The sequence below is a fragment of the Cervus elaphus genome, chromosome 21 (assembly GCF_910594005.1).
Source record: "Cervus elaphus chromosome 21, mCerEla1.1, whole genome shotgun sequence".
In the NCBI taxonomy this organism is placed as follows: Eukaryota; Metazoa; Chordata; class Mammalia; order Artiodactyla; family Cervidae; genus Cervus; species Cervus elaphus.
Genome location: NC_057835.1, coordinates 11,036,660 through 11,062,405, shown reverse-complemented (window position 1 = coordinate 11,062,405; position 25,746 = coordinate 11,036,660). Strand labels below are relative to the sequence as shown.

The 25,746-nt window shown below is 48.8% G+C and overlaps 1 protein-coding gene and 1 non-coding gene across 3 annotated transcripts in view; one reads left to right on the top strand and one right to left on the bottom strand.

Annotated features, from left to right (window-relative positions):
- Nucleotides 1–6,933: 6,933 nt before the first annotated feature.
- KHDRBS3 (KH RNA binding domain containing, signal transduction associated 3) overlaps nt 6,934–25,746 on the top strand; it is a 156,567-nt gene continuing 137,754 nt past the window's right edge. Inside the window, exon 1 of one of the 2 annotated variants that reach the window (XR_006336416.1) lies at nt 6,934–7,500. Coding sequence is in view for 1 of the 2 variants with exons in the window: in XM_043880231.1 (XP_043736166.1) it covers nt 7,413–7,500 (88 nt within the window). In the remaining variant the exon portion in view is untranslated. The remainder of the gene's footprint in view (nt 7,501–25,746) is intronic. The other variant, XM_043880231.1, reaches the window with a different exon arrangement.
- TRNAG-CCC lies at nt 24,820–24,892 on the bottom strand. Its single transcript has one exon. It is a non-coding gene; the product is annotated as a tRNA-Gly (tRNA).

Below are 25,746 nucleotides of genomic sequence, written 5' to 3'. Positions count from 1 at the left end.
CTAGTGGTAAAGATCCTGCCCGCCAATGCAGGAGACAGAAGAGACAGGGGATTGATTCCTGGGTCAGGAAGATCCCCTGGCAGAGGGCACGGCAACTCACTCCAGTATTCTTGTCTGGAGAATCCCCTGGATGGGGGAGCCTGGCGGGCTATGGCCCATAGGATCACAAAGAGTAGGACACGACTGAAGTCTCTAGCATGCAAAGCACGCACGCACCTGGCACCCTACTCCCCTCCACTATCAGGAGGAAGCAAGGAACACTGAGGTGTTCTATTTCAGCAGGAATAAACCCAAACAGGGTAGCAGTGAGGGCTGAGGTTTGTGGGGAGGCTAGTGTCGTGATACACAGAAGCCAAGGAATAAAACCACAGAGACACTTAGGAAGTTGTTCACAGGGCACTGTGTCCACTGACAAAAGTTCGCAGTTGTTTTGAGAAGACACATTTTTCTCACGGAATTCAGTGTACGTGACTATACAACTCCATACACAGCTCCATAAAGTTGGATAACTTTATGTCCATTTTTCTTCCACAGCCATTTTTTGATAAGATTCTCTCTCCATTTTTTTTTAAACTACAGAAAAACACAAACACAAGCTGGCATGTTTATACGAGACCTGGATGTGTTTACTTTTGCAGAGGACTCTAAAAATGTCATCACCCCCTTGGCAGCTGTTTGGACATGAAAGGTACCTTGACACTTCCAAACACATTTTGCTTTGTGGTCATTCTGCCGAACTCAGACATGTGCAGTTTTATTGCGAAGTAGTCTGCTAATGTGGATGGAATTGTTTGGTGTGTATCTCTATGCATCCTGACAAGAAAGAGTGGGTGAGGAAATGGACATTGATCTTTTTACTACTATGGCAATAAGGTTTTACATTTCAACAGCGCCTTTCAAATCATGGCATCTTATAAAGCACCAGGGGCCGTGATAAGTTGATGCATGGTTGAAATACTGCAAGTGCCTTGGCAGTCCAGCATCACATATTACCTCTTTGGTCCCCGAAGCAGAGGATGGAGGGCTGCTGTTGCATAGAGAAAAACGATAAAACACATTTCTGTGATGGTTATACCGGAGAACTTTTGCGAGCACTTTTTGGGGCTTTCTCTGCAAATCTTTATTGTTCTCACTGGATCTCAATAAAACAGGAAGAGAACAGCTGCTATTAGTGACCCTTTTACACACGCAGAAACAGAGACAGAGAAAGATTTGGATTTTGAAAAGATTACGAAGTCAGGTAGTGATGGGGTCAACCGCAGGGTCCTTGTCCCTTCTTCTCCCTGGCTCCTCTGTTCCCACCTGACTGTGCCGCAGGGCAGCCAACTGCCCCCGGGCATGTCAATTCTTATTTTCCATTACTCTTTCCTTGAGTGTTTATCTTAGAAACGGCAAGGCTGAGCACAGAGAGATGTCCCTCCTTTAAGCTTGCCTTATTCTCTTGTACTCTCTGCTGCGATGTGTCTTTTACTTTCTCTTTATTTTTTTCCCGTTGTTCTCTTCCTGTCTTCTTTTTCTCCCCCCTCCCTTCCACCCGCTCATTTTCCTTTATCCTCTAGATCATACTTAACTGTCACATTTTCTGGGAATGAGTTAAAGCCCTGTGTGAGTTTCGCTTTTGGAGGAGACTAGGTCCAGGCGGTGCTGGTGGTAAAGACTACCCCTGCCAGTGGAGGAGATGTGTGTTCCATCCCTGGGTTGGGAAGATCCCCTGGAGGAGGAAATAGCTACCCACTCCAGTATTCTTGCTGGGAGAATCCCATGGACAGAGGAACCTGGCAGACTACAGTCTATGGGGTCACACAGAGTCAGACAGGACTGAGCCCCTGAGCACAGCACAGATCCAAGCCAGGGGCTTGTCAATCTGGTTCGACTAATTTGGGGGCGGGGGGGAATGTGCTTTCACATGTAGCCACTAGGGGGTGCCTGTGCAATGTCTGTGGTTTTATTAGCTCTGGGAAGAAAGGACCAGAATGGCTTCTTTTCTGGAGAAAGAAGCAAGTGGGCTAGAATAGCAAGGAGCAAGAGAAGGAAACAGACGTACAGAACATGGATGCAGAGACAGAACAGGAGTCTTCAGGAATGGGAGTGACTGGGCTGAAAGGTTTGATTCCATTCATCCTTAGACACGGCTGGAGGGTGTGTGGTGTGGGTGTATGTGTGTGTGTGTATGTGTGTGTCTAACTCTGACTTCATACTTTGGGGTCACTTAAATGCTTGGAGCAACTGTTCCCTGATCTCTACAGACTAGTGACTTGTGAGCTTGCTGATCTCTGTGGTCCCTTCCAGCTGTATTTCTGGATCTTGAATGCAGGGTGTTTGGAAGATTAGTGAGATAAAATAGGAGAGAGCCACCCACAGACTAGCCAGTCCTCGGTGGAGGCATGCCTGATTTATGGATGGGCTGTGAACTCTGCAAAGCCTCCCAACTTTGAAGAGTCTGTGTCCTGCTCCACACGTGCTGAGGCTTTCCAATCATTCTCAAGGTTTGAAAATGCATTTCCCTCTGTAACTGACTGGGGTCGGGGATCATGGTGAACACGTGTGGTGTGTGTCTCCTTGACACATAAATGACTGATTTCTAGGTAAGGCTGTGCCATCTTTTGGTGCTTGTCCTACATGACAAACTCATTTATCTCTGGTAGCTGGGAAGCGATGCTCTTGGGGGACTGCATTTCAGGAGAAATGGACTTGAACGAGCATTGAGTACTTGCTGTGAACTGACCACCCGGCTGGGCACGGGGGCTGTGGAGCTGAGCAGCCTCCGAGGACAGTGTGTGGCCAAGGGGGTCTACCAGGGACCGGGGCCTGACCGTGAACACAGAGCACTGGTGACGTGAAGAGCAGCGAGAGTCCAAACGCCATCAGCGCCGAGGACAGGCTTCATGCTTCAGTTTAAACCCCGCAGACTCCTGGAAGGTTGGTATTTCCTCTCCCTGTGCTCAGAGACATCAAGTCGTTGGCTGAGGATCACACAGCTAGTAAGCAGGAGAGCTAGGGGCCAAGTCAAGGTCTCTCTGGCCCTGCGGCCAGTCAGATTTGGATACCAAGCCCACGGCACTGCTGGGTCTCAGGGAAACCGGGATAGGATGCACCTTTTTAAAACAAAAGGAACAGAAGCTTGTAATGTGAGCAGTAACTCAGCAGGAATATGACAATGACCTCAGAGACACTCTTCACATTCATCAGCCTCTGATGACATGGGGTGTTGCTGTAGCCCTGTCTGACTCACTGCATTTGGCATCTTTCTCCAGAGGTGGGCGTGGCGGTGGTGGGGGTGATTGGGTGGGAATTCAGCCATGTGGCGGTTGGCTGGGCAAGGGTGGGGGGCTTTCTCTCCGGCAGCGCAGCTCCTGAAATGGCCTAGAGACACCAGCAGAGGCTGATCGGGAAAGTGCCCTTCTGTCTCTGATACTGAGACATTATTTCCAACGTGTGACTGTGAGGAGAAAGGGCGGCTGGAGTTTCTTGGCATCTTAGGGTCTCTGGTCCAGGGCAGACACATGCCTTGTGGACGGACTAAGTGGCCCCGAGTCTCTGGCCCTTTGTTCCCAGAACTGTGCACGCACCAAGCCTGTGCTCAGCAAGTCCTGGTGCACTCCTGAAGAGATCTCTGTCTGCCCTGGAAGTCGTTAGACCTTGTGAGCACTAGCACTGCCCACAGCTGCTTGAGGGAAAACCACGACCTTTCCCAAGGCCTGATTTTCTCACCTTCAAAGGGATCGGGAGAGTTGGTACCCACAGGGTGCATCTCAGGAAGACCAGCAGAGTCTGCAGGAGGCGTGGAGGTGCCCCCGGTCGACGGCCTGGCCAGGCTGGTGGGTGGGGATAATTTCCTGAGCATCTCACAGAGACATTCGTCTCCTTCCTCCCTGGAGGACCCCACAGGGATACTCGCGGTGGCGGGCACCTGCCCTCTTGGACGGCTCTGAGAGAAGGCGGGGCCAGAGCAGAAGATTCAGTGCCTTTGCTCTTGGCTTCCCGGCATACAGCCCTCCTCCCCAGCTGCTGGTGAGATGTGTTTGCCAACTGTTGGATGCGGGAGGGGAGGAGCTGGTCTCCAGGGTCCCAGGCTGCTGCCTGGGAAGGCAGGACAGGGAAGGGAGGAGAGGAGGCTTTGAGGTCCCATGGGCCTGGGACTGCTCCCTGAAAGCAGTGGCACTTAAGCAAGGTATTAAACTGCTCTGGGCCTCGGTGTCCTCAACTCTAAGTGCTAATGAACAGTAAGTATCTTCCCTAAAGGGTGTTGAGAGAACTGAAAATAGTGGGTGCAAAGACCCTGGCATCCCGCCTGGCACAAAGCAAATGCTCAATAAAAACAGCAGTTACTCCAGGGCTGGAATGTCATGGGGGCAGAAGGTCTGAATGGAAAGGAGGGTCTGAGACCAAGTGGTGAGGGGAGCAGCTGAGCACTGGCCCCAACTCCTCTCCTGGGATTGTGTGTGTGTGCGCATGTGTGTGCATGCACGAGTGTGTGTGCACATGCACGCTCAGTGTGCCCGACTTTGCGACCCTATGAACTACAGCCTGTCAGCCTCCTCTGTCCATGGGATTCTCCAGGCAAGAGTACTGGAGTGGTTGCCATTTCCTACCCTGGGGATCTTGACCCAGGGATCAACCCTGCATCTCCTCCATTGGCAGGTGAATTCCAGACTCTCTCCTTCTCCCTTCCTCCCTTGAAAAGTGGCTGCCAGGGACTCACACCCTAGAATGCAATGTCTGTGATATAGGCATGGAAGCCAGAGGTCTGTGCATTCCACTCTAATTTTAAAGGAGAAAACATTTCCCCTTAAATCCTTCCAACTTGCCCTCTAGGACTGCTGGCATAAGCCTAGTTTTGAAGAGGTGAACTCTGAAGCTTAGACAGGTTATTTAGCTGAGGATGCACAGGGGTCAGAGAGGAGGTGGGACTGCAGAGTGTCTGCCTGGTCACACTCTGGACCCCCGGTCAGAAACAGAGCTATGTGGTCCCAGGCCTTTCACTTGGTATGCTGTGGCGATGCAAGTGCCCCCAGGAGCTACAGTTAAAGGGAAGGAGAGGCTCAGAAGACCTGGGGAACAGCTATCCAGGGGTGAAAACCCAACAAAGAACTGCTAAGCACTGGCTATATGTGCTAGACACTTTATGGGGATTTCCTTAAGAGCTGATACATTTTATCTTCATGACTCTCTTAGGAAATAGGCTCTATTATCATTCCCACTTTACAGATGAGGAAGCTGAGGCACAGAGAAGTGAAGTAACTTGTCCAAGATAGCACAGCTAGTGAGCAACTGAACCATGATTCTAAATGCAGGCTGTATGGTCCCAGGGGCCACATACTGAACTGTCTCATCTGATTGCCTCTGGCAAGTTTAGACCAAAGAGAGACATGAAGAAGATTCTTATTGGGACTCTGGAACAGCATCTCACCAGGAGTCAGTTCCATCTAGGGGTGAAGCTTGAGAATGAAGAAGTTCAAACTGTGGACTGGGACTTAGGGCAGCTTGGAGCTCCTTGATTCCTGCCCCAAGCATCTCTGGGTATAGTGAGTGCTCAATCACTAAGTCGTGTCCCACCTGATGCTTTGCGATCCCACGGACTGTAGCCCGTCAGACTCCTCTGTCCAAGGGATTTCCCAGGCAAGAATACTGGAGTGGGTTGTCATTTCCTTCTCCAAGGGATCTTCCCAACCCAGGATTTGAACCCTGAATCTCCTGCCTTGGCAGGTGGATTCTTCCTCCCATGCCATCAGGGAGCCCCCCCTTGGGTGTTGAGTCACCTCTATTTGCATCAAGAGTACAGGCAGTTGCCTGGGGGCCTGGGAGGAAGATCCGCTCCCAGAGGAGTGGCATGTCTATGGCTTATTCCTTATCACACGTTTCTGGTGCCCCTACACCCGTCCTAGGGCACTAGGTGCTGGGGACCCTTCCCCATAAAAGAAAACTCTAGCCCTGTCTGTGAGGTGCTCATGGTCTGGGGAAAAGAGAGTTCTCTGTGAGCGAGGCCAGACCAGCGCTGGTGGGAAACAGAACAGGTACCAGCTTTGCTGGGGAAGTCCTGGAAGGCTGTCCAAAAACAGGGACATAGAGGCCCGGACTTGAGGTGGGATGTGGTGGGGCAAAGGCAGGACAGACTCGGAGTCTTTGGGCCCCGCCACTGACTCTACCTGGGAAATCTGAAAACGGTCCGACGGACGATTTGATTTGTCGAGGGGGGTGGCGGGGCGCAAACGAACGGAGGACAGCAGCACCCACGTGCGTCCCGGGGACTGTGCCCCAGAGGGGACGGGCAGGGGCGCAGCTCCCTGCCCCGCCTCTGGGCACCGCAGATTTCTGCGCGAAGAGAATGACAACCCGGCGGCAAGCCGGGATGACAAAGCCGACCTGAAGGGCACGCGCTTTTATGTAATCGACCTCGGTTCCAAGGGTCTCGCGGGTTGGCGCTGAGCGCAGGAGGCACCCACCGAGGCAGGACAGCTGGGCGCCCGCGTTATTTCCTAGCAAACAGGAGCGGGGGAGGCAAAGCGAGTTAAGTTATGGAAGTCCAGGGAGCTTGAGAGCAGGGCAGCTCGCCCCACCGCCCTTCCCCAGAGCCCGCGGCGGCGAGCCCGGGCGCTCCTCCGCGTCCCTCTCCGCCCGGCCCCTGAGCCGAGCGCGCAGCCCTCCTCCCAGGATCGCTCGCTGGGTGACCTTGGGCGAGCCGCTTGACCTCTCTGGACCCAGTTTCCCTGGGTCTGCGTCTCTGCCCGCCGTGGCCGAGCCGCGCGGAGCTCCGCGCACGCCTCCCGGGAAGCTGCGGGCCGGCGCGTCGCCGGAGGGAGGCCCCCGGGACGCCCTTCTCGGGCCCGGGCGCGCAGCCGGGAGCGGCCCCACCAGGCGGCGCGCCGCAGCGGGCGGCTGGCGGCAGGGCGCGGGGCGCACCGCGCAGGCGCGGCGGGCGGGGCGGGGCGCGGCGGGCGGGGCCGGGCGCTCGGCTCGGCGGCTCAGAGAGCGCGGGGCGGCGCGCGGCGTGCGGGTGGCTGCTGAGCTCCGCGCCGGCGCCGGCTGGCGGGGCTCGCCGGGGACTGTGTCCAGCTCGCGGAGCGCGCCGCCGGCTCGGCCGGAGGGCCGCCTGATCACTCCGGCCCGTGGCGGGAGCGCGGGGCCCGCGTCTGGGAGGCGGCGGCCGCCAGCGCGGGGCCGTCGGCGGCCAACCCCCGGGGACCGGGGCTGCGCGGCCGGTTCCCGCCCCGCGCCGCCGCCGCCGCCACCGCCTCCGCCGCCGCCGCCGCCCCCGGGCCGACCGCCCGGCTTGGCTCCGCCGCTCCCCGCGCCGCCCCGCCGCGGCGTCCGGCCCGGGTTCCGCGCCGCTGGGGCGCGGGCGGGGTCGGGGGTTGCGGGGCCGCCGCCCGCCCGCCTGGAGTCCGCGTCCCGGGCCCGGGCGGCCGGCGAGCATGGAGGAGAAGTACCTGCCGGAGCTGATGGCGGAGAAGGACTCCCTGGACCCCTCCTTCACGCACGCCCTGCGGCTGGTGAACCAAGGTGAGGGCGCGCGCCGGCTGGCCGGCCGGCCGACCGACCGACCGACCGTTAACGGTCGCCCACTGCCGTTGGGGACCCGGGAGTGGCGGGCTGGGGGGAGGGGTGGGGGGCTGGAGCTTAGGGGGCAACGGGCCCAGGGGCGAGGCGCCGGTGTTGGGGGCTGCGGAGCCGTGGGGGCGGGCTGGCCGACGACCTCGGGGCGACCGGAGGGGACCCAGGTCGCAATCTGGGGGCGCTGATTCGGGTGGGGATGTGGGACACCTGGGGGAAGCCGGGGTGTTGTGTGCGCCTTGTGGGGAGACGCGGGGAGGAAGGCAGGCTGGGCGTTTGGATGAGACTTGAAGGGAATCTGTTGGGGACCCGAGGGTACCCCAGGGAAACTTGCGGGTGGGCGACCGCGAACATCTGGAGGCTTCGTTGGGGCGGGGGTTAAATGAGCTCATTGGAGGGGAGAATGGGGCGATGGGGGGCATTAGGGAACTAGTTGCGTTTGGTTAGTCTAGGGAGCTGGAGAAAAAACTGGAGGAAAATGGAAGGATTCGAGGGGATCGGAAGCAGAAGAGGTGAAGGGAACAGGTGCTTGGATTGTTGGTGAAGTTTGAGGACCTCGGAGGCGGTTTGGGGTCAGAACCCCCGGCACTTTGGAGGAGCAGGGCCCGCCGTCCCGGTTCCCTCTCTCCTCTCTCTCTCTCTCTTTTTTTCTCTCTCTCGCGGGTCCGGGCTCTCGCCGCCCTCCCCGGGGGTGGGCAGCTCACACCTAGCCTTGCAGGCCGGCCCTTGGAGAGTCATCGGGGGGCGGGAAGAGACCCACGCAGGAAAGTCCCCTTCTTGACTTGCCTGTCCTCTCTCTGGGAGGCTCTAGGTGGGTCACCCTCACTGGGGGCCGGCTCGGGGTTGAGAATACTGGCCAAGGAGTCTTCGCTGCTTGTGCCATTTTAGCACGCCTCTGGCCAGCTCTGGGCGTGAGCAGCCCCGGGAAGTACCGGACGCGGGGTGCAGGGGCATACGGAGGCGTGCCCGCCCAGGACTCCGTTCCCTGGCTTGTTCCTTCTCCAGCTTCCCGAGTAATCCGCCGGGATGGACGGTAAATGAAGCCCGCCTTCCCCAGAGCGGTGTCCTTCATCTCCCACCCCCACCCCCACCCCCGCCTCCCCCGGATCTGGAATGCGTGTTTCAGATAAAGATGGGTTTGGGAGTCCGCTGGTATGCTTTTTCTCTGGGTGACGGCACAGACGTTATCCGGTCAGATCTGTTACCTTTTGCACGAATCACTGTGCTTGAAGGTCTGTGGTTCCCGACTCAGCCGGGTCTGCTGATCTTCATGCTGGCCCTGGCTTTTTTACTGTTGAAAGTGAAAGATGAGGCAGACATATTCTATTTGTATATAGGTGTCTATATTTTACAACAGCGACCTCCGGTATTTGCCTATTGCAACCCGTTATTCCTAGTAGGGTGTGTGTGTGGTCGAGTGAGGGTCTTGGTGGAGGGACTGACTGTCTCCAAGAATTTAAGCTTGATATTTGATTTGTTGGACAGAGATGGGTTCACTGAGCTTTCCCATTTTCTTTTAATTGTAGGCTTATTTTTATTTCTTTAATAAAACTGGCTTGTGAAAAAGTAATGGCTATGCGTTACAGAAAGCGAATTTTAACTTTTATTGCCATGCTCTTGTGAACAGTTCTACAGTTGGGTTTGTACTCCTTGCTCTTTTGTGATTTACATATATCTTTTGTTGCCTGCTGGGCTGTCATCTCTATGAAAGAAATTTCTTTGTACGTTGTGTGAGATCACTGGCATTAGAAATATTCTGGATTGTGGAATGAAGTGTATTTTTCTGAATAGAGAAGCTGAGTCAAAGTTAGGTTGTACTCAAAGAAGCAGTTTAACAAAAGTGTAGTAAGTTATCTTATTTTGAAAATCAGAATTAATTTTCTATGCCAGGTTGCTGTGGCATTCATTCTGCTAATACATTTGGAATTCTTTTGGTTTCTGTGTTTTTACCTGTGATAATTGCTTCCAATTATTTGAAACAGATCTTGGGCAATGTTGCCATTTAGTGTTTTTTTTTTTTTTTTTTAAACAGTGTTAAACCTGATTACTTTACTTTTTTATCAAAAATGTAATTCTTGCAAGAGGTACATTTCTCACATTGAACAGTTAGGGAAGGAACTTATTCAGATGTTCTTATTACTGTTTATTTAGATTTCTTCAGACTGAAATGTTTCCCCCTTAAATCACAGGCTGGTATCTGGAATGCAAAGCTCTATCATTTAAAATATTAATTATGCTCTGTTACGTAACTCCAGAATTACAAGTCGCGTTTCTGAAACACGGTGTCTTAAATCTGAATTGATTATTATGAAGCTTTGATTTTAAATCTGATAATCGCCTTGTGATTGGCTACCAAGAGCATTTTTATTTTCTTTTTTTAATCTGTATTTTGGACTATTTCCCTCTAAAGGGAGGCATCTGTTTTTCAGATGAATCTTGATACTAGGATGGGTATTCAGGCACTAACTTGTAATGGGTCACACCTTTATTTTATTATGGAGTGACCTGTGATAAGTAGACTTGATGGTTAACATCACCAAATGCTGTCAGTACCTTTGTCTGCATAGTATTCTAAAGTTTCCCAGGCTTTTTGAGGCACAGCTGTCTCCTTGTGTTTTCACACTCAAGCCCTAGTGAGGCAGATGTTGATGTCTCTATTTTTCAGGGGAGGCAGCTGGTAGGTGACTGAGATAGGTGAATCTGAACTCAGATCTTTGGTCTCGTAAGGCCATTGTTCTCCACACTCAGACTTCCTCCAAAAGATGGCACTGAAACACTTCACAGATGGGAATTTAAACCCTGCCGAAGTCAGTAGAACTAATACGCTTGTTTCCTGGTGACTTCCTGTTGATTTTCTAAAAACGCTTGTTTCTGTACTTGTCTGGTAGTCTTCTTTGAAGAAACAAGCTTTCATGGTAGATTTATCCTACAGGATTCTAGTGCTCAGGTCAAGAGGCATTTTTGAATTAAAGCCCTTTGGGGATCAATATATGATTTTAGTAATCAACACACTGTGATAGTGAAACAGTTGATAAATGAGGTGTGGTCATTTTTAAAAAATTCGGCATTTGTAAACACTGATAGCTGAATTACCTTTTTTCCCTAATTATATTCAAGTAAGAACTTGAGCTGGAATCACAAGATATATGCTTCTGTGCTAACGTAGGTCGGCTTTTACATTTTTTCCAGGCTTATTCTTCCTAGTGGGCATTAGTTCTTGGCTTTTATTGCAATTTTCTCAGGATAAATTTTCCTTCTTCCCACCCCCTCAAATATTGAATGTTCTTGTTTCTCTGCCAAAAATAATGTGTGATTTTTACTTGATGTTAAAACTGAATCAAATAAAATAAACTTTTTAAAATCCCCACCTCCATTGCCTGTAGAGTGAGTTGACATTGTGGTTTCTTGCCAAGGAGGTTAATTGGAGATGAAAGTAGCATTCCATGTTTTATATTATATTTGCTACTAGGGGATGTGCTGACTCTTACTAAAAACATCTTCAGAAATGTCTTACGCATTATAATTTAATCCAGTTCTCTGGTCTTGCGTTGGATGGTTTTCAGTCCAAGCCAAGTAACCATTAAATAAGATTACATAACCCTGTATTTTTAATTATCTGATATAATATATGGATTGGTGGCTGGTTATATTTAGTGCCAAGTTATATTTAGTGGTTGATTACAAGAGGAAGTGGAGCAGAGGATTCCAGGTTATGATGGTCTGTTAGTGTCCAGTGGAGAAGGAAATGGCAACCCACTCCAGTATTCTTGCCTAGAGAATCCCATGGGCAGAGAAGCCTGGTGGGCTACCATCCATAGGGTCACACAGAGTCGGACACAACTGAAGCGACTTAGCATGCACGCATGCGTTAGTGTCAGATAAATTTCTTTGTTGGTGTTTCAAAATAAGTGTTTTTCATATTATATCAGTTTCTCTTAATAATGAGATTCTTAGCATTAGGATATATATGTGGGGTAAACATATATGAAGGAAGGATCATTATTTTGCCTTATGTGCTTCTTTTTGTACAACAAAGCTCGATGGCTTAAGAGTTTCACTTTGGGGGACCCTTTCTGGAAAATGTTTTCATTGCCTGTGTGTTGTCAAGCGTGTAAAGTAGAAGAATGAGAGTGAAGGTTGTAGAATTCCATTTAGCTGTGGTGCCTTCACGCCATAGCGTGCACTTCCCCACTTCATCCAGGGACGAGTGTGGTTATTTAGTTTTTAATAGGTTTTCTTAGGCTTATCAGGTTTTGTTTTTTGTAAGAAAGTGGATGTAATGACTCACATATTTATTCTTTGACTCACATTTTTTAGATAAATCATTTTCTATAGTGTTATGACTCAGAAGGTTACAGTGATTGTCAGTTATGGTGTTTTGGTATCCAGACACCAGTAGCAGGTTTATTGAGAACCTGCCTCGCAGGGCGTTTTTGCTGATCCTGGACTGAGAGAGGGAAAAATTTCAGCCTTTACTCCTGAGGAATATTTGCTCTCTTCTGCATCAGATTGAGAGTGGGCTTTAAGTGTTTAGATGCCCTCTCCTTTCCAGAGGAATGTCTTATTAGCCTTCAACTATCCTTTTGAACTATTTTGTGACAAGGTGGTTTAGATTTAGCTCTCGTTCTAGAAAAGTTTACAAGGTACTTCTCCACACCCAGCCATGTCTGTAATCTCAATACTGGGAACAGCCCGAAATGTAGAGACTTGAACCCAATGCATCACTTGTAGAAATGGAGATCCCAACAGTGACTTCCCCAGAGTGACGCACTGACGGAATGCCCGAGGGGATGCATGAGCTTTGTTGTTTTCCACATCACGCGGACCTTTGGACGTGTGAAGGGTCAAACCGCGATGATACAGGTAGTTAATGACAGAGGGGGATTAAAACTCAGGCCTTTTATATGCAGTTTGTTCTTTTCACTCTAGCTTGTGCTGGAATTGAAAGATGGGTTACATAGCATCCATTGTTATGTTGATACTTTATCCTCCAAGTTTCTGCTGGAGATATCTTGTCTGACCACCTCCTTCCCTCCATGGGCTACCGTGCCTGTTTTCTGGTCCTGAAGCAGGCGGTGCCTAACTCACTGATGGGGTGATAGTCATCACAATGTGGTATTTGGATCTCTGTCTTCCCTGGAGAGTGTGAGCTGTTCGGGAGGTAAGGCTTGGTCTTACCTATCTTTGTGTCTTCAGAATCTCATATAGTTCTTGGTCCGTAGCCCTTGTAAACTCCAGTCTTCGTTTCAGTGTTGTTTTAATTCTCAGAAAGGTAGAAGAGTGAGAATGTATTTGGAGTTTGGCTGTCCTTAAGGGCTTTGCTTTTTCCCACTTTAGAGACCTTGAGTAGGGGTAGGAGGAAGTCCCCACCAGGTGTGCGGGCAGACACGGAAGGGGGTTCTAAGGGAGTCGCTGTGTTGAACGAGCAGGAGAGCATCCCGGGGCTCACTCCATGGGGTGGGCTGTAGGGGTCCTTCTCAGAAGATGAGGAGATGCTATCAGATCTGCTTGGAATCTGATGGTTATTTACTTTTATTCTTTCTTGAGAAACTTATTAGGCAGTGCACTCTAACATTGTTAGCTCTCCTTGCCTAAACTAATGAGATTTCTCATGACAGATTTAAACCAGAAGGTGGGTGACCCTCGTCACTTGCTGAATAAGCCTCACCTGAAGGGGTTAATCTTCACTCTCAGACACCACAGAGACCCCCAAAGCCCAGGAGCAGTGGTGGTTGCGGATGGAATGCCAGCAGCAGTGTGGATGTCACGGGACCCTTTGCTTGTCGTCATACGTTCCCCCTGAGTGGACATAGAATGGCTTATGTGTTTTACCAAAAAACAGAAGTCGAGTGTTCCGTGGCTTTGGGATATGATCATAATAAAAGCTGCCGAATGGAGGGCCGGGTGCGTGGTGCTTCCTGTGCATTGTCCCCAGTCCCCACAAGATCTCCCAAGGTAGCTGATTTCATCCCCTGCCTGTGTCCTTTGTCTTTTCAGATGAGGCATCTGAGGCTCTAAAGCATGCACAGTCCTCAGGCTGAGCTTCTAAATCAAGCCATCCTGTGTTTTGATAGGATACTTTAGGAAAAGAGACTCAAAGACAGAACCCAGCATTGTTGTTTGTTTTTAAATAAGGGTTTCATTACAGTGGAAGCTAGTTACGAAGTTCCCTTGGTGATGATGAACTTTTAAGGTTTCCCAAAATGTGCTTTACCAAAAAGACAAGTTCCTTTTTTCCCTATGTTCTCCAGCAGTACTTTTCTATCTTTAGTAAGCATTCAAGGTAAGGAGTTTTAATGTATATTCCAGTAATCACAGATAAAGTAGGAAAACTTTCTGTATTGAAATAAGTCAATTCTTGATGAAGCTCTCTCTGTCTCTTAGAGACAGAGCTCTTCATGTTTAAATACTGTATCGCAGAAACAGTTGGTGTGATATCAGGGATTTAGAGGCAGTTTATGGTATGTTTTAAAAATTCCCCATCTTTTAAAAATAGACTCATAAAAGAAAAAAAATACCAAGAACATACATGAACATAGTCCCACAGATAATGGTTTTGGCTCTGTGAAGGAACTGGGGTATGTTTGAATATACTTGATTGCAATTGTTAATGATACTAGTTACTGTTTATCAAGAACCTTTTTGGGTTAGATGCTTTATGTACATGATTTCATTTAATTTTCTTAACAGTCTTGAAAGAGTAAATCCTTTTACCTTATATTGCAGATGAGGAAGCTGAGGGCAGGGAGGTTAAATCACTTGCTTAATGTCAGACAGCTGTTAAGTGGTAAGCCAGGAATCAGACCTTCATCTGCCCCTCCAGAGTGCGGTGCTCCACAGCTTACCTGTGCGCGCCAGCAGAGGCGGGAGCCTTCCCGGGGCTGGGCTTTCATGCTGCCTTTCCTGGGAGAGCTTCGGCCACGCAGCTCCTCAAGTGGGCTGCCTGGTACCGGCCTGGCGCTGTGAGCAGCGCTGACCGTCCACCGGCAGGTAGCGCTGCGACCGTGCGGGGCAGGAGCTGCGTGGCCACAGGCGGCCTGGAAGGTCTGGTGGATGCCTTGACGTGGGAAACGGCGCTGCTTCACAGGAAGGGCCGCCGCGGGAGTCACGTGATTCTGGCAGGGGAGGACTGTCTAGTCTGTAACCCTGTACCAGTTCCTTAGCTTCCCAGAGCTGCAGCTTCTCGTCTGTAACATTGGAGACCTTATACCTCCTCTGTGGGGTGGCCATTTTAGACGGGGCGTAAGTACCGTGTTCTGAACAGACATTACCTGCTCGTCCCACAGAATTGCCCGAGACAGATGTGTGCATACAGGCATCACTTTCCAGACGTAAAGTATATAATAATAACTCAATGCATAAATCATCCAGTCTCCTTCCTCAGGGTAATTTTATGTTATTAAAATGATTTTCGTTTTCCAATCCTGGAGATACTGAAGGGGAAACTCATTCTTTAGGAAGCCTCTTTCATTAATATCATGTACAAAATTAGCAGCAGCTCTGACTGGTTTTTATTATGCTAGTCAAGATGCAGCACCTGAGGCTTCCATTAACAAATGAGGCTTCCATAAACAGATTTATGACTGCACATCTTAAAACATGTCTGGACACTCAGCAGCCACTCTCCACAGGCACAGGGTATCTTGCTCTGAATTGGTAAGCTGTAACTTTCCATAATTTTTTACATTTCCATAATTTTTCACCAATCAGCCCCTGCTGCTATTTTAAGAACTTTAAAAGGTGTTCTTGGCATATTATTGATGTTCTTCCTTGGTGTGATAAAGAGTTGTGAGTGTGTGAGAGCACCCTTTTTGATCTCTCTTTTTGATGTGAATCTTACACTTGGGGTCACTGTTGGTTCACGTGCCCATGGAGAAATTGTAATGGAGGGGAGAAGGGGACGGTTTCCATCCTGTCATTTTCCCTTGTTCTCCGGCTCCGTCCGTTACTTGGCACCCCGTGCCCTGCTCTTCTTCCACTAGATGGCGCTCCGTATAGCCCACTCACCCTCTGCATCCGCACAGGGGGCTTCATCTGAGCCAGTGTTAGTCTTGATCCATCATCAAGCTTGCGTTGCTTTGATATGCCTGTGCTGATATTAATCTTCCACATTGCTGATGTTTTAAGAGGCATCCTCTCTAGCCAGCATTTTCAGAAAACCAAGATCAGTTTTCGTTTTGTGCCTAAGGTGTGCCTGGCATTCCTGCAAGGTTCTTTTTCATACATTACCTCCTTTAGTCCTGGTGGCTGCCTTGGGAAGTTGTTTTGTTGTTGTCATTCTACAGGTAAAGAAATGGAGGCTAGGGAGCTATATAACTTGTTCAGGCTCATGCACCTAACTTACATTATAGAGTTTATTATGCCCTAAGGAAAAAATATTTCAAAAACATTGAATTAAAACATTTTTTGGAGGAAAGTTTTGGGGTAATCTGACTTACGGCTGTTGGACATTGTGCTCTGTTGATTTTGTTGGGGAGAACTATAGTGCTGACAGGGATTTGCATTGGCATGTATAGGTCAAATCCGTTGTGTGAGGAAGCAAACAGTGGTAGCCAAAGCTTTGTCAGCTGGTGTGGAAACTGCTGCTTCCTTTTGCTCCTCTTGTCTCCTAACTCACCTGGGCCCAGGGGCCAGGTCAGCACCAGGTACAGAGCCATGGGGAACTTTGAACAAAGCCCTGATTCTGCTTTCAGTAATTTTAGCTGAAATATTAGATCGAGTCCATAGGAACTGAAAAATTTATACTGAAGTTTCTTTAACTCTGTTCATTTATTTAATATTTGTTGAGTATCTGCCCTTCTGAATTGAACTGTTTGCTCTGGGCCAGTTACTTCTTTGAGCCTAGTTCCCTTGTCTGCACTTTGACAGTAATGCCTGCCTTGTAGGTTATTAGGGCGAAATGACAATGATTTTGTATTTTTAAACTTTTATTAAATTTTTTTAACATATAGGTGTATTTTTATATCCAATATGAGACAATTATGCATTTATGTTTATCTTCATTTTGCATTTGTTTTTCTATCTGAATTTCATGCATCAGATCATGGTCACCAACTTGTGTAGTGGGTTATCTGCCAGTCATTTTTTAGGGCTGGCTGTCTCCTGCCACCTTGTGCGACCCAGCAAACACAAACAGAAGCTTAGAAAAATCTCTCACTTTTCGTTTGCTTCATTATGCAAGCTGTAGCTAACTAAAGATGATACTGAAACAAGATTCATATGAGTGGATAAGGACACATGGTTATGGACACAATTTTAAATCAGACAGACCTGAGTTCACACCTTAGCTCTGCCACTTCTCCATGTTGTGACTGTGGATCAATGAACCCCTCTCAGCCTCAGTTTCCATGATGAAGAAATGGGGATGAAAAGTTAATAAAGCTTCTGAAGTTTTTGTGGGGTTTCAGTGAGGTGTGTGTGAAGAGCTGTGTCATGTCTGGCATCTAATAAGTGCAGAATACATGCTTGCTGTTGCCATCCTCCTCCTCCTCACCACCCTCTACCGCCTCACCACCCTCCTCCTCTTCACCATCCTCCTCACCACCCTCCTCACCATCCTCCTCCTCCTCACCATCCTCCTCCTCCTCACCATCCTCCTCACCACCCTCATCCTCTTCACCATCCTCCTCACCATCCTCCCCCTCACCATCATCATCCTCACCATCCTCCTCACTATCCTCCTCCTCCTTATCACTCTCCTCCTCATCATCCTCCTTCTATCATCTCCTCACCGTCCTCCTCCTCACCATCCTCCTCCTCCTCACCATCCTCCTGTTCATCACCACCACTATCATTTTTTAATCAAAGAATCTAATCCAGTGGGGGAGATTAACGTGTAGGGGGAACAATTTTAACAGTGTGTTAAGTGCTGTTTGGAAGAAGAAGACATAGGGGCTTTAGGGGATCAGAATGACCTCTCTCATTTCAGGACCAAGCTAGGCTTTCTGGCAGAGGCTTTTTCAGAGAGGATTAGCTGGATGCAGAAATTGTTGCAGATGGAGGAAAGGACTTGGGCAGGGATAGGCAAATTTTTTGACTCCTCCAGGTTATTAATTCCCATTTCTCATGTTTCCATAACATCTTCACATTCCTATTTGTCATTGTGTGTTGTGGTTGTTTATCTGTCTTCTTTGGTCGCCCCCTCCCATTTTCCTTCCTGGCATTACAGTTTTTGTTTGAAAACAACTTTAAACTTACAGAGAGTTAAAGGAATAGTGCTAAAAACCCCTGTACACTTGTTCATCTGGAGTCACCAGTTGTTTACATTTTCCCACATTTGGCTTTGCCATTCTGTCTGTGTATTTTCATAAGTCATTTGAGAGTAAGGTGTGTGTGTTATCTACCTTTACCCCAATACCTAAGTACCTTTGTATTTCCTGAGACTAAGGGCTATCTCTGACATAACTGTACTTACCAGATAACAGTGATGACAGAAGTTAGTCATCAGTTTGGTATTTTTGTTATTTAACTTACGGTCCATGTGCTACTCTTGTCAGTTGTTCCAGTTTTGTCTTTTATAGGATCCGGATCAAGACCACACATTGCATTTAGCTGTCAAGCCTTTTAGTCTCTTAATTTGGAATAGCTCACTGTCTTTTGCCTTTCATGGCATGCATATTTGAATACTACACAGGCCAGGTTTTTGTAGAGTACCTCTCAGTGTGGGTTGTCTGTTTCTTTATAGTTAGATTCATGTTGTGCACTCTGTTCATACTGCTAAAGCCAGTGGAGGTGATGAAATTCCCATTGAGCTATTTCAAATCCTAAAAGATGATGCTGTGAAAGTGCTACATTCAATATGCCAGCAAATTTGGAAAACTCAGCAGTGGCCACAGGACTGGAAAAGATCAGTTTTCATTCCAATCCCAAAGAAAGGTAATGCCAAAGAATGTTCAAACTACCGCACAATTGCACTCATCTCACATGCTAGCAAAGTAATGCTCAAAATTCTCCAAGCCAGGCTTCAACAGTACATGAACTGAGAACTTTCAGATGTTCAAGTTGGATTTAGAAAAGTCAGAGGAACCAGAAATCAAATTGCCAACATCCATTGGGTCATCGAAAAAGCAAGAGATTTCAGAAAAACATCTACTTCTGCTTTATTGACTATGCCAAAGCCTTTGACTGTGTGGATCACAACAAACTGTGGAAAATTCTGAAAGAGATGGGAATACCAGACCACCTTACCTGCCTCCTGAGAAATCTGTATGCAGTTCAGGTCAAGAAGCAACAGTTACAGCCAGACATGGAACAACAGACTGGTTCCAAATTGGGAAAGGAGTATGTCAAGGCTGTATATTGTCACCCTGCTTATTTAACTTACATGCAGAGTTACATCATGGGAAATGCTGGGCTGGAGGAAGCACAAGCTGGAATCAACATTGCCAGGAGAAATATCAATAACCTCAGATATGCAGATGACTCCACCCTTATGGCAGAAAGTGAAGAGGAACTAAAGAGCCTCTTGATGAACGTGAAAGAGGAGAGTGAAAAAGTTGGCTTAAAGCTCAACATTCAGAAAACTAAGATCATCATGGCATCCATCCCATCACCTCATGGCACATAGATGGGAAAACAATGGAACAGTGAGAGACTTTATTTTCTTGGGCTCCAAAATCACTGCAGATAGTGACTGCCGCCATGAAATTAAAAGATGCTTGCTCCTTGGAAGAAAAGCTATGACCAACCTCGACAGCATATTAAAAAGTAGAGACATTACTTTGCTGACAAAGGTCCATTTAGTCAAAGCTATGGTTTTTCCAGTAGTCGCGTATGAATGTGACAATTGGACCATAAAGACGACTGATGCTTTTGAACTGTGTTGTTGGAAAAGACTCTTGAGAGTCCCTTGGACTGCAAGGAGATCAAACCAGTCAGCTCTAAAAGAAATCAGTCCTGAATGTTCATTGGAAGGACTGATGCTAAAGCTGAAACTCCAATACTTTGACTACCTGATATGAAGAACTGGCCCCTTAGAAAAGACCCTGATGCTGGGAAAGATTGAAGGCAGGAGGAGAAGGGGATGACAGAAGAGGAGATGGTTGGATGGCATCACCGATTTGATGGACATGAGTTTGAGCAAGTTCTGGGAGGGGAGTTGGTGATGGACAGGGAAGCCTGGCGTGCTGCAGTCCATGGGGTCACAAATAGTCAGAGAGGACTGAGCGACTGACCTGTGCACTCTTGGCAGGAGTTCCACCAAGATGATGGTGTGTCCTCAGTATGTCACAGCAGGAGGCACACAGTCTCATTGTTACTTTATCTCATCATTACTGATGATGTTAAGTTTTGTTCACTTGGTGCAGGTGGTGCTGGTTTTGTCCCCTGTAAAGTTTCCATTTTCCTTTTGTAATTAATTAGCACTTTTGTGGGGTGATGCTTTGAGACTGTGTAAATACTCCTTATTAAACTCTCCCTCACAAATTTTAGTACCCGTTAATGTTTCTTACCTGAATTAATTATTACTGTGATGGTTGTAAAATGGTAATTTTCTCACTCTGACATTCCGTCTGTGTGTATTGGTTGACATTCTGCTGAAAGGGAACATTTTTATTTTTTTCTTTCCTTCTTTCATCTTCCCTACCTCTTGCCTGCCCTCCATCAGTTATCTGTATACATTCAGTTGGTTATAGTCCTTCACCGTCACTGTATAAAATGAGAATGTTAATCACTAAGTCATGTCTGACTCTTTGCGACCCCAGGGACTGTAGCCTGCCAGACTCCTCTGTCCATAGGATTTTTCAGACAAGAAGACTGGAGTGGGTTGCTATTTCTTTCTTCAGGGGATATTCCCGACCCAGCGATGGAATCCACGTCTTCTGCACTGGCAGGCACGATGCTTTCTCTAAAATCCATAAAAAGTGGACTTACAGTTCTGTGTCTCAGAGCATTTCATGGTTCTGTGGAGAGCCCTGGTCTGTGAGAAAGGGGGAGACGGCTGTCTCCTTCCCCCTGGGCTCTGTCCTCAGGCCCTGAGGTCCCTCATACGACTTTGATTTGCTCAATGGATTTTACTTTTTGTTGTGGTTTTGAGTGTGAAAAGTACTCTCAAGGAAGTTATGCCTCGGTGATGACTGAGTCAGAGGCAGCCCTCCCGGCCCCTCCCTGAGTGAGTGTGCTGGCATCGCAGGTCAGAGCCGCTGGGGACAGAGCTGCCTGCCCCCTGGTGTGGTCTGCAGTGAGGTCGGAGGCCAGGGGCAGAAACTGGAAGGTCGTGTCGCTCAGTCCGATCCTTGGGCTGTGTGCTGTCTTTGTTTCCTTTCCCTCTGTCAGGGCTTTGCTCCTTAAATGCTAAATGGGAGCAGTACCCTTGTTGATAATGAACTCTCTGGGCTGACGGCTCTTCAGGTCTGAAGCGAGCCCCAGGGGATCTGAGTCCTGAGCCTGCGGGTTCACGTCCCGCGGGCAGTGCCCTGTGCCCCGGAGGCCGCTGGCCGCAGAGCGTGTTCCTTGTTCCTTCCGGTCTCCTGGCCGTGGCCCAGCCCCCTCCCCGCCCTGAGCCGCTCTGAGCTCTGATCTAGAGACCGCTGGGTTCCTGCCTGCTGGTCTTTGTGGTTGGTCCTGGGCCCCACCTTACCTGCAACAAAGGATGCGGGACAGAAGGGAGTGTTGGGAGTGTTGGCAGCCAGTGTCTGGCAGGTGGGCCACCGTCTGCTCCTCAAACTGAGGACTTTCAGGGTCTCGGGAAACCCGTCCCAGCTGCTGGGGAGGACTCTCGGGAGGAGGGTCTCTGCTGGGCCGGTTGTCTCTGCTGGGCCGGAGGGTGTCCACTTCTTCCTCAGGAAGGGTGGCGCACTCAGGCTGGGCTCAGGGCCGGAGTCCTTCACCCTGCTTAAAGGGTTCTCAGCCCAGTGGGGGAGCAGCCAAATTAAAAGACATTTATATTGCAGGGTGGTGAGCACTGTAATGAAGACCGTGCACGGGGTCTTCCCAGGGACAGGGGCAGTGGGCGGGCCGGGGTGAGGCCTGATGAGGGGGAGGCACGCGGGCAGCCATTCCTGCTCCAGCCGCTTCCTGCTGGTAAAGCAAGGCCTGGCTGCCTGTGAGGTCCCTCTCCTCCTCCTCCCGCTCCTCCTCCGTGTTCCCCCAGCCCCCAGTACAGCCCCGCCTCTTCTCGGCCATGCCTGCTCTGGATTAGAATGCTTTGTTGGGAGCTGTTTCTCCCATGGGCATCCCAGCTTCCTACAGACAGAAAATCTGCCTTCTTGGCTTGGCTTCCCCCTCCAGTGCTGAGCGCAGGAGACGGTCGGCGCTCGGAAAGTATCTGTGGGATGAGTGGTCAGCTGTGCTCACTTTCCTCTCTGCATTAGGGCAGTGGATCCGTGATTTCAGGATGCCTTGGTGAAGGAAAATGGAGAAAGGCTGTTCTTTTCCTTGAGTTTCTGGCTGCCGATTTTGAGGGGATAAGCTCCATTTCTTGGGTGGCTGTGCCAGTGTGTGCACCTGGCAACTTGTGCACGAGCCTTGAGTCTGGGACTCAGACCTGTGGGCTGCCTCCCTGGGCTGTTTAGGAATTTCTGGATCTGGGCACATTCCTTCGCCTCCCTAGGCACCAGCACTTTAGTTTGTTGAGACAGTCGTGACACTACCCACGTCCCAGACTTCCTGTGAGGTTTCGGTGACAAGACACTGAGACTCCAGGCTTCTGAGCTGCTGCTGCTAAGTCGCTTCAGTCGTGGCCGACTCTGTGCGACCCCGTAGACGGCAGCCCACCAGGCTCCCCCGTCCCTGGGATTCTCCAGGCAAGAACACTGGAGTGGGCTGCCATTTCCTTCTCCAGTGCATGAAAGTGAAAAGTGAAAGTGAAGTCAGTCCTGTCCAACTCTTAGTGACCCCAGGCAAGAGTACTGGAGTGGGGTGCCATTGCCTTCTCCGAGGCTTCTGAGCCCCAAGACTTTATTCCCTGCAGAATCGCAAGTGCCCAGAACAGTGCCTGCCCCCCGGCGGGCCCTCCGGGTTTGTTGAGTGAATGACAGGGGAAAGCAGTTTCTCTGTCAGTCTGAAGTGTAAACTAAAAGCAGCAGTGTATTAAGAAGTGGGGCTGGAGGGGTAGGCGGGCACTAGAGCGTGCAAGGCCCCCAGTGGCTGAGGAGTGTGAATGCGTTTTAAGGTTCTGGAGCACAGCTGAAGCATCAGTGCAGGACTTGTCATGGTCAGCTATGCATTTTAGAAACTATTGCTGAGCAGTGCAGGATGAAAAGCTTTTGAATTATGTGAGTTCAGAGCTACAGGTGGTATTTCTAGATGTCGGCTTTCATAAAAATGCGTTGCCTTGCAGTTGAAGCCACAGAGGATGATGAGATCCTCTGGGAGATGAGATCCCCCAGGGAGAGGGTACCTGTGCAGGGTTGAAGGAGGAAAGGGCAGAGGAAAGAATCCATGCAGCTATGTCAACAGAAGCCTTGGGCAAAGGAGAAGAAACCCGCCATTCTTTCCTGTTCTTAAGGTGACTAGCTTCATAAAGGCCGTGTGACTCCATCAGTGTAAATTACACTTTAAAATGTTTATTTTAAAAGCCTTTTTTACGTGTGATGTATTTCAAATAGAAATCTTAAAATTTGTCATTACTGGTGAGTCTGAAGCCAAGTAGGGTCTCTGTAGGCTTTGCGAACCCTAAGTGATAGAATGTGGAGGAGCCTCAGGAAACATGGGGGAGGTCAGTACGTCAGAGGCTTGTCTGTCTGCCACGCTGGCTCCTGACCACACGTCTTCTGAATTGACTCAGGGCTGGTTTACACTTCCCAGGAGACTTTAAAGACTATGCTTTTCGGCTTCTGGTTCTCACCAGCAAATACAGGTAGACATCGCTGCTCTCTTGTTGCGTTGCTATATTTGCAGGTGGTGGTGGCTCCGGATTCCACCCCGAGTGTGAGTCCTGCTGGCTGACCAAGGTCCTCCAGGCCTCAGGGCTCCCTGGGGACTTAGGCTGGTTAGTAGACAGCCTTCCAAGCAGCCTTCCAGGCTCTGATCATAGTGAAAGAACTCCAGCCACAGAACTTTGGCACATGACCCTTTGGCAGGCAATTGTGTTGGCCTCAGCACCTTTCACTTAGGACTTAGGCAGGAGCAGACGAGCTTCTCTGCCTCTTTCTGGCTCATGCCGTTCTTATCTGGGCTTCTGCATGGTTGGCAGGAGCCTCAGCCAAGATGGGTAGCCTTGTGGGGCTTTCTTAACTGCCGCAGCTACATGGTAAAGTGGGCCCCGAAAGGAGAGTGGAGGAGAAAAGCCCAGAGAAGGCCCCCTTTTCAGAGGATGGTGTTTAGCTTCATTTCCCAGCCCCCTGAGGCCCTGTCTTCCTGTGCTATCTCCCAGGTGAGGTGACAGGGGTCCCAGAGCACCAACTTGGGCCTCAGTTCTTTCCACTGGTAATGCTGTTACAGGCTTTGGAGAGGACAGCACAGATCCTTGGTGTCCCCAAGACATTTGGGCAAGTCACTGACATACCTGACGTTTTGCTTTTCAGTTCCTTTGCCTGCAGACTATAGTAAGAATTAGTAAAGTGTCAGTTCATGTTTCAGATTTCATTTCATTTTAAAGCTGTCAGTTCCTATTCAGTTAACCTTAAACAAACAAACAAACAAACAAACCCTTTCCCAGTATAATTTTGCCTTCTGTTTGAAAATTTCAGTAGCAAACTTTTCTAAGTACCTTGAATTGGTTCTCTTACTTGAAGAGAAGATATTGGTCTCTACCATTATCACATATACATAAAGAAAAAGTATTTCTTCTGATTAAACAAAATCACAATATTCAGTATAGGTTTTAAAACATAAATTTTCCCTTGAAACTTGACCATGTAGTGTTCTTGAAGCTAGCCCAATCCCCAAGGGAAATGCATACATACTATGTCTTGCTTTTGTTTTGTTCAGTCACTCAGTTGTGTCCTACTCTTTGCAACCCCATGGACTGCAGCACGCCAGGCTTCTCTCTCCTTCACCATCTCCTGGAGTTTGCTCAGACTCATGTCCATTGAGTCAGTGATGCTATCCAACCATCTCATCCTCTGTTGTCCCCTTCTCCTACCCTCAGTCTTCAGAGTCTTTCAGTATCAGAGTCTTTTCCAAAGAGTAGAGCTCCTCGCATCAGGTGGCCAAAGTATTGGAGTTTCGGCTTCAACATCAGTCCTTCCAGTGAGTTTTCAGGACTAACTTCCTTTAGGATTGACTGATTTGTTCTTGTCTTACGTAGGTTTTTAGTTTATTTATTTGGCTGCACCAGACTTCAGTTGTGGCACATGGGATTTTTCAGTTGGGGCATGTGGGATCTAGTTCCTTGACCAGGGATTGAACCTGGGTCATCTGCATTGGGAGTGCAGAGTATTAACCACTGGACCACCAGGGAAGTCCTTTGCTTAGTTTAATAAAGACTCCACTCACTTTGACTGTTTCTTTTAACATTAAGTTCTTCTTTGCTGTACATTGTATCTTAATTTTAATTATATTATTTTACATTGTTGGGCAAGAATGTTAACAAGTCAGTTCATATTTCAGTATCTTCTAAGTTCTTTTATGGCAGGGGCCAGGAATCAAGCCCTGTTAAGATCACTTATTCAATATAGATCAGTTGCAAGTGATTTTCTTAAAAGTCATCGTTTTAAGATGAGGTACATCTATCTGTATAGAGAAAACAAAAACAATCTGCTTTTTCCTTTTTCAGTTTTCTGATTCATATGTTACTCTAGTACTCTTGCCTGGAAAATCCCATGGACGAGGAGCCTGGTAGGCTACAGTCCATGGGATCATAAAGAATCGGACACGACTGGGCGGCTTCACTTCACTTTACATTAAAACTGACAAGCTGGACAAGAGAGTGCATTGGTTTTGTATGTCTGCTGGGACACGTGGCCGCACGTTTGTTTGCTTCATTGTCTTATAGTTCTGAAGGTGACATGTTTGGAATGGGTCTCACGGGGCTGGAGTCAGGGTGTCAGCACTGCCTCTTCTGTGGGTTTCTCCTGCTTTCTCATCCGTCTTTCAGATCCTGATTATTTTTGGCTTGCCTGGATAATTCAGGATAATCTCCCCATTTTAAGGTCAGCTGATCAGGAACCTTAGTTTTCTCTGCAACTACTAATCCTCCTTTGCCTGCAACTTAAATTCTCTGGTTCTGGAAATCAGGATGTGGGCATCTTTGAGGGACGGGGCACTATTTTGTCAACCACTAGAGGGACTGGAGAGGCAGCAGAAACTGATGTT